This window comes from Hippoglossus stenolepis, chromosome 4 (genome assembly GCF_022539355.2).
Source record: "Hippoglossus stenolepis isolate QCI-W04-F060 chromosome 4, HSTE1.2, whole genome shotgun sequence".
In the NCBI taxonomy this organism is placed as follows: Eukaryota; Metazoa; Chordata; class Actinopteri; order Pleuronectiformes; family Pleuronectidae; genus Hippoglossus; species Hippoglossus stenolepis.
Genome location: NC_061486.1, coordinates 25,080,809 through 25,089,317, shown reverse-complemented (window position 1 = coordinate 25,089,317; position 8,509 = coordinate 25,080,809). Strand labels below are relative to the sequence as shown.

At 43.6% G+C, this 8,509-nt stretch overlaps 1 protein-coding gene across 1 annotated transcript in view; it reads right to left on the bottom strand.

Moving 5' to 3' along the window:
- Window positions 1–318: 318 nt before the first annotated feature.
- LOC118106643 (gap junction delta-2 protein) overlaps window positions 319–8,509 on the bottom strand; it is a 30,937-nt gene continuing 22,746 nt past the window's right edge. The window contains exon 2 of the mRNA XM_035155342.2: window positions 319–4,202. Coding sequence (XP_035011233.1) covers window positions 3,353–4,202 — 850 coding nt within the window. The 3' untranslated portion in view covers window positions 319–3,352. The remainder of the gene's footprint in view (window positions 4,203–8,509) is intronic.

Below are 8,509 nucleotides of genomic sequence, written 5' to 3'. Positions count from 1 at the left end.
GTGACTCCAGAAGGAGTTTCGTATACTAAGGACATCAGCTTGGCCTTTAAGCTCAAGGTCAGGCGCTTTAAGCCTTCGCTAGGAGCACAAGCTCCCAACAACTGAGGGAAGCCAAGACTCTGCCGCTATTATTAGGCATTCTGGCGTGTCCTGGCAGCGTATTTGTCCTTCCAAGCGCGTACTGTAGACTGCACGGTTTGCATTGAGCCCCATAGAGATCCTCAGAGGAGTCTAAATCTGGGGATAATCACCTGTAAGAATCACAGAGATTATGTCAGTGGGAGTGAATGGAGAAACAGAGAGTTGGGAGGAGTGTGTGTGTGTGGGGGTCCTTCTGCTACATAAACTGGTGCTTAAACACCTTCTGTGGCTCTGTGCTTTCAGTATTACTTATTGTCATGTCACTGTATCTTCAGTGCAGCCACAGAGGAACCTGACGACACACTTTTCTTCTAAAAATAACACAAAATACAGAGAGAAAGATTATAAAGATTTTACATCCAGTAAATAAAAGGGAACTGCTCTTTAAATATATAGTTTCAATTAGCTGCTTATCATTAACTATTGATTAATTTGTTGTTAAGAGAATTTAACCTAGTCAGTAAGTAAGTGTCTCCTGGGTGACACTGATGCAATACCTTTTTTATTTGCCTCCATTTTTTAAAATGCATTGGTGGAAATGTAGGAAGTACAAAAACATAAGGCAAGTTGAGAGGAATGGAACAAGGAGTTCAACTACAAATCTTTTTACAAGGAGGGTTTCTTTATATTAAGTAGCAGACGAGGAACTTCTGAAGCTGCAGTTAAACAAGTTTCTCATGAAGATAATGTGTTTCATCAAAGCGTAGAGATTGAGTAGCATTAGTGCATGTGTAAGAATCAAACATGTGGCAATGCTAAGCTGCTGCAGTGTTGAGCTACGTATATAAGGTTCGCAGTGGTGAATGAGATTCTCAGCTGGCACAGCTAAATGCTCTGACCTATGGCAGTGTGTTTAGACCAGGTATAAGAAGCATTAGTGGGAGTTTCCTCTGCCGATGACTGATGTCACTGTACATCAACCCCATCATTTCTTTGACTCTGCATCAGACTCAATGATTTATAACAGACAAGATCTGGGTTTAGAGAGAGCTGTTTTGTGCTTGCCTCTTCTTGTCTTGACAGTAGTATGCTGGTCCATTGTGTGTGTGTGTGTGTGTGTGTGTGTGTGTGTGTGTGTGTGTGTGTGTGTGTGTGTGTGTGTGTGCGTGTGCGTGTGTGTGTGTGTCCATATCAGCTATAGAATTTCTAAGGGTACCACCCACAGTCCACTGTCCCTATATGTGATTTCACTGCAGCCTCACTTTTGGGTTGTTTTTAGTGAGTCCATGAACGTGGCCTTTATCCCAAAGTGAGTTCCTTCAGTCCACCACTCTGCCACTCGTCTGCATTATTCAAGGTGCAGCACTCTCGATCATCATTATCTTTTTCTACTTCTTTCATGTCATTCTTTTACTTTTCTCTTACAAGGCATGCATTCTGAAAATCCAGTCAGGAAGAAATGCAAAATGAAAACCACTGAGAAGGAAAAAAAAACCCGTCCAGAGAGAATAAAGTACTCATTGGTTACACAGCTTCATCGAGAAACATTGCTCCGTGTAAACATGCCTTTTTCAAAACGGCTCACAGGCTTTAATTGCCAGAAGCCGTGCAGCTGATTTGGAAGAAAAGCAAGTCTCTCTGTAGGAAACGCTCGGCTGCGTTGCTCTGCATTCTGAATGCAGTGGATTCACAACTGCTCTTAAGGTTGCCAAGATTGTTGTAAAGAAAATAAAAATCAGCTGCACAGCCTCAAAATGCTTCAAAACAAAGCTCACAACTCGTCCCTTCCCACCCGTACATGTCATTATTCAGTTCCATCGGTGAAAAACGCTTTAAACTAAACAAAAAATGGAAAAAAAGACAAATAGTTTTTACATACGAAAAAACAGCAACATGATGTCCCAACCAACCCCCCTGAAAAGATAAATAAATCTATTTGGATATACTCTATTTGGATAAATGGACAAATAATATTACCATGTTATACTCTATGCAACTCAAGGATGGCACCGTCGCTTTCTCAAAAAGAAAATCATGATTCATGGTGATAAACTTTATCAAATTTGTTTAAAGTTGTAATAAAGTCATCACTCTGCCTCCTCCACGAGCTCCCTTCTTCTTTCTGTCCCCCTCTCCGTTATCTCTCAACACACTGGAATGCTGGAAGGAGGGACGTTTGGTTTGTGCTTCGGGAGACACTGACGTTTACACTTTGTTTGTTCATTTGTTCGTTAGTTCCTCTCCAGAGTTTACGTAGCAAGAGTGCAGCGAGAGTCATTACTGTCACCCCAAGCCCCAGGGGACTATGTAGCTGCCAACCGTGGAGCAGGGAAAGTGAGAGATAGAGGAGAGGGAAGTGTTTATGGTTCTCGCTCGTGTTTGTGTTAAAATCATCTTTTGCCAAGAGACAAAACATAAACGTCGTCAGTCTTTTTCTCTTGGTTTTGGCTTGTGACAGTGTTCCAGCAGAGGTGAGGCTGACACTGATCAGAGGCAGCTCCGTCTGTCTTGGCTTCAGTTTTTACCTCGAGTCTCCAGCGAGGAGAGGAAGCAAAAGAGAAAAGTTCCCTCTCTTCCCTCCCTCCGCAGTTCTTTCATACGTTTTCCCAGAGTGTGATGCATCCCTCCTACTCTTTCTCACTCACTAATTCGCCTTCGATCTCCAGAGTCTGTCATGGCTTTGACAGTTCTTCCGTTCCTCTTTTAATGATGTTGCCGCTCGTCCTCTCTGTCCCACCCCTGGTCCTGTCCTCCCTTTTTCACTGAGGCTGACACAGTCCAGAAGAAAAGCACCATGGGATGCATCAAACACTGCCATTGTCTTCCAAAATCCCCAAATAACACTGAACAGCATCTCATCAGTCCTCCTCTCTCTTACCCTCTTCTTTCTCTTCTTTAAAGTCCTGCCCTCTTCAGCCTCTTGAGGATTGAATTCCTCCCATTAAAAGAAACGAGGGGCAGAGGAGAAGGTAATTAATTAAAAAGACAAAAGTAGAAAATGGAATAGCTCCCCAGGAGACCAAAATCATGTTCGTATGCAGAGAACTTTTTGTCCCCTCTTATGCTCAGTCATTTTCTTCTTCTTCGACTCTCTCCAGACCTACAGAGTCGTAGAGTCAGAGATTTGGTCTTCTCGCATTGTGTTTCATTCTACAGAGGAGAGGTCATCTTGTTTGACCTCCACACCGTCGCCATTAAATTAAAATCAAAATTAATTCATACTCTCTCGTGCACATTCATCCACTCCTCCTCGTTTTTTTTCTCTTCACGGTCACACGTAGGCTGATTCGCTGGACTGTGTGCGACCCAGGTTGGGTGGCTGGGACAAATGGGCCATGTCCTTCTTCCTGATTTCGCAGATAGACTTCCTGCGGGCCTGGACGCCCCTGATGGCCGCCTTGATCTTGCGCCAGCCCAGATGGTTGAGCTCAGCCAGGTTGAGCACCACGCAGATGCCACTCACCGCAAACATGAACACCAGGAAAACAGTTTTCTCCGTGGGCCGGGACACGTAGCACTCCACCTCCTTGAGACACGGATAGCGGTCGCACTCGAAAATCCCAGGCACGCTGAAGCCATAGAGGAAATACTGGCCCGCCAAGAAGCCGATCTCTAGCGCGTTTCTGAACACCACCTGAATGATGTAAAAGCGGGAGATCCCCTCTTGCCTGCGAACCTTAGAGCTCTTCCCATGGGTCAGGCCCCGCGGGGCATTGGGAATCTCCTTCACCTCCATGCAGTCAGGTTCTTCCTTCCCTCCTCCGCCATCGCCGCCATGCTGAACTAGAATTCCATTAATGTTGCGAAGCTTTCGCGCCCCGTCCCTTCCCCCATAGTCCCTTTCCATGATGGGATAGAGAAAGGAATAGCGCCGGTCTTTCTGCTTGGCCGACTGATGGACGGAGTAGGTGATGAAGCAGAGGCTGGGCGTGCACACCAGTATGATCTGGAAGACCCAGTAACGAATGTGGGAAATAGGGAAGGCTTTGTCGTAGCAGGCCTGGTTGCAGCCGGGCTGGAGAGTGTTACAGATGAACATTGTCTGCTCGTCCTCGTACACTGTCTCCCCAACGATGGCCACGATCAGGATACGGAAGATCACCACCACTGTCAGGAGGATCCTAGCGGAGGAAGACAGCGATAAATGGGGTTAATACACTCAGAGACATAAAGTAATTCACTGCATTAGGAAGGATGTGATGTCCTGATGTCCTTCCCACCAGAGGTTCTACAGATGTGCTGAATACGAAAGGACAGTGCAAGGAAGAGGGAACAGATGAAAGATTTGCAATCATATTTCAAGTATAAACAGCTTCGTCACAAGAAAAGATGGACAAAAACAACAATAAGCAGTACTAAAAATATCTGTGTATAAATATACTCTGCACTATTTTTAAAATAGTGACAGGTTGCAGTGAGATAAATATAATTCAGTAGAAATACTGGGATCTGTGGACTGGCTCGACACAAGAAAGTACATCTAACGTGCTTTCATGTGTAAATTTTAGCTCGACAGTGCTGAACTTGAAGGGAGCAGAGAGCTTTGGAATCCAAAATAATGGAAGCTATAATTTCAATTTAACTTTATTGTTCCATTCAGTTTCATTTAACGTCCTCTGTCAGAGGGTATAAAGTGCTCCATAAAAAAGGAAGGTTTTTAGGCCGTTATGAGACAGGAGTCAAAGTACCAATCCATCTTTCGATTGAACTCATTGTGCCATGAGTGACCAAGCGAACAAGCTTGTTACCTCACAGGTAATGTGAACAGGGCGATGGCAGTAACAAAATGCCAGGTGAGAGTAAACAACACAGTAAAGAGGAAGCAGAAAACACTTCAGAGCACTTATGTGCTGGGCCAGATCTGGTGGAGGGGCCAGGGCAACACTGGCACATGAAGTGCCCCTGTCCTGTCAGTAGTCTTAAGTTATCTTCTAACAATACTAACAATACAAATTAAATTTGTTAGGAACTTTTATTTTACGAGCACTTTTAAAGTTCCCAATGGCTTTGAGGGAACAATTTTCACAACATATTCAATGATGTGTGGCTTTGCTCCAAGCTATAGAGCTTAACAGTAAACTAGAAATGACTTTAATGTGCCACTTACTGAATCAGGGATTGTACATAGATGTCGGACATATAATTGGCATCTCTGTGTAAATTGTGGCCCCTTTATGGCCCCTGATTTCGAAAAAACCTAGATCTGCTACTGCTTCTGTGACTGATTGGCGCTCCTCTGGCTTGCTAGTGTGATCACTGGTATGTCTGGGCCTTCATCATGAGAACATCAACAATACAACTGATCCATCCAACTTACATCCCTCAAATATTTTTATGAGAAAGCATCAAATCTTTAAACCCATGGTCTTATAATGAAAAGGGACAAAAAGCAGAGACTGTATGGGGAAGATGGACAAAAAGCAGGAGTAGTGAATAAGTAGAAGGGAAGTGGACATCACAACTTGCCTTCATGATACAACAGAGCAAGATGAGCAGGAAATTCAGGAGAAATCTGGTAAAGGACACAAAGTGTGGATGGAAAAAAGTCAGAATTGAGGTTAAGAGGAGGGGTTCGAAATTGAAATCACAGGGGGGAGCCTCAGGAAGGACTTTGAACTCCTTAATCAGAGAGAGAGAGAGAGAAGTGAAAGAGGCAGAGCAAAGAGGAGGAAAACGGTACTAATGATGGACCACCGTTAAAGTCACTACTCCTCCAAAGAAGAGGACTACTCCAGAATCCATTTATCAGCCAAAGTAAGCACTCCAAAAAGAAGGACAGTTGGCTCATGGCCTGTTTTAGGTGACTCAGTATGCAATGTGTGTGTGTGTGTGTGTGTAGTTGTGAGTTTGGTTGTGTGTTTGGCGAGGGTGTTTACAGGTATAGGGAGAATTGGGATGACATGTCTCCTCCTCGACTAATTTTAGTCTCTTCTCCATCATTAGGCCCAGTTAACATGGCAACCTCCGTTAAGAATCACTTAAGTTGGAGCTGTGATTAATCTCCGCACACACACACACACACACACACACACACACACACACACACACACACACACACACACACACACACACTGCCCCGCAGAGTAACCTCTCAGTTTGTGTCTCGGTTATGAACAATACACACGCATTGTCTGCTTTCAATGCCCTGCCCTAGCAACAGGTGTGACTGAGGTTATAACCTTAGTTGCAGATTGGTTGCTATTTCTGTGTGTGTGAGAGAGAGAGAGAGAGAGAGAGAGAGAGAGAGAGAGAGAGAGAGAGAGAGAGAGAGAGAGAGAGAGAGAGACTTATATTTGCTCTTTGGATGTGTGCATGTTATGTGCATCTATCCAAGCATATGCTTACGCGGGCTGACTTGGCATATCGGTACACTTAGTGTGTCTGTGTGCTGCATAATGTTCGACACACACGGTAGATGGACTACAGGTCCCCCTCTCTCTGTTCTGTTTCCTCTCTTGCAGACATCTTTCTCTTTGTTCTTTTCTTACTATATTCATCCCTCATTCATTTTTCAGATCTGAGAACAGGCAAGCACTTCAGATAGCAAGCTCTCTGCTTTTTCTTCTCGTCTGTGCAAGCCTGTCGGCTGTCTCGCGCTGTAGTCTGTGACTGAACTACGTCTGAGACCAGGCTGCAGACTACTGACAGGACCGAACGTCGCTGTTAATCTGTTGATTGATTACTGCCTCCTAGTTCAGTCCCACAAATATGAGATAGCTCAAACTGATTTCTGCATAAGATCAACACTCACTAATCACCACCATTTATATTAATGATAATCCCATAAATAATTGTATGATAAATCACTCTCATTACTCCATGTGAATCCGGAGCGCGCGCCATTACTATAGCCCATCGAAACCTGACCTCATTACATTTATCATGGATTTATGGGTTTTATGTGCATACAAGTCAATAGACGGTGACATAATATAAAAATGGCTTGCAGGCAGTGCTGCTGGGCAGTACAGTATGAGGTACAATTCATTCCTGAGAAGTGGTCATTTTGCCGAACCCAGTCCATTAAAATTCAAAGAGATAAAGCACAGATACAACAGATTCATGATTAGAGTCTTTCAGACTTAAACAGTAAACCATAAATCAACCAGTTTTACATAATGCTGTCATGTTTGAGAGTTATTTGGCTTAGGCAGTAACATTTCAATGTATCATGGTCCACTCAGTTTTGAATAATGAACCTTCAGTTCATTAATATAGTAATATAGTAATATGTGTAAAAGACATCTATAGATGTTGTCAGTAATACATATGTTCATGCACGTGCACACACCTGTGCCTGACCCCATTATGCAGAGTAATCATACCTTTGTTAAAATAGGGAAATAGAAACTTCAAATATCACGTTTAGTCTCAGTCCCTCACTAACATGCATTTCTCTATAAAGGACATTTGTCATACGTGTTCACAGCAGCCACCTCAAACCTCCTCTTAGTCACATGTAACTCTCCCTCAGGATGAGTCTGGATTTATTAAATAGCATCAGAAAGAGATGGTAGCTGTCACTTGAATTTACCTCAGGCCACTCCTCTGTATTTCATAGAAAGAGTTATATTTGTTATGAAACAAACACAACAAGAAGTTCTGTATGGCTGAACACCATTGTAACCAGTGTATCTAAAAGGTAGCCTCCTTCTATACTGCACCAAAGACATCTGCAGCCAGATAATCATTAGATGGCGTTTGGTGGTGTGAATGTACCTCTCATCAAAACAACAGGTCACCAGTGGCAACCTCCAAAATGAAACCTGAAAGAGTTATTGCCAATCCGTCCACCTGGGATCAGCTGGGATGTGGAGTGAGAGCGAACGAAGGATGGAGGGAGGGAGGAATGACTGCAAAAAAAAATGAAATGCTTTTGCCCTTGTAGTGACTCCATTAAGGAGCTTAGTAGGCAGAGAATTCACAATACCAGAGCGAGAGAGCATTGAGCTTAATGTCCGCATGTGTGCATGCAAACACACACGCAGATTTTACATGGCCACGCATGCACACATGCACGTTTGTGCAAATATCCATGCATCCCAGACAGTGAGTGGAGACTGAGTGAGTACAGAAAGAAGACATCAAATTGCTGTTTAAGATGAATTAGTTCCAGACAGGGATAAAAAGATTATGAAGTCACCAAAAAACCCCAGTGTGGCTGGGACATCTTCTCCTTAAATTAAAAGAGTAACCTGCCAGTGCTGGGATGGAGTGTGAGAGATGAAGGGGGGTAGTAAGGAAAACCAGCAATGAAGGAAAATCTCATCATAGAGAATGAATTATATAATAGCCTCCACACGCAAACCCACTGCTGTAATCTGTGGCTGGGCCATGGGAGGATTCTTGCATTAGGTTTTTTTGTGCTAATTCCATCGAATAGCTTTAGATTATCGTACCCCCCACACAGCATCCCCCACCTGTTCTT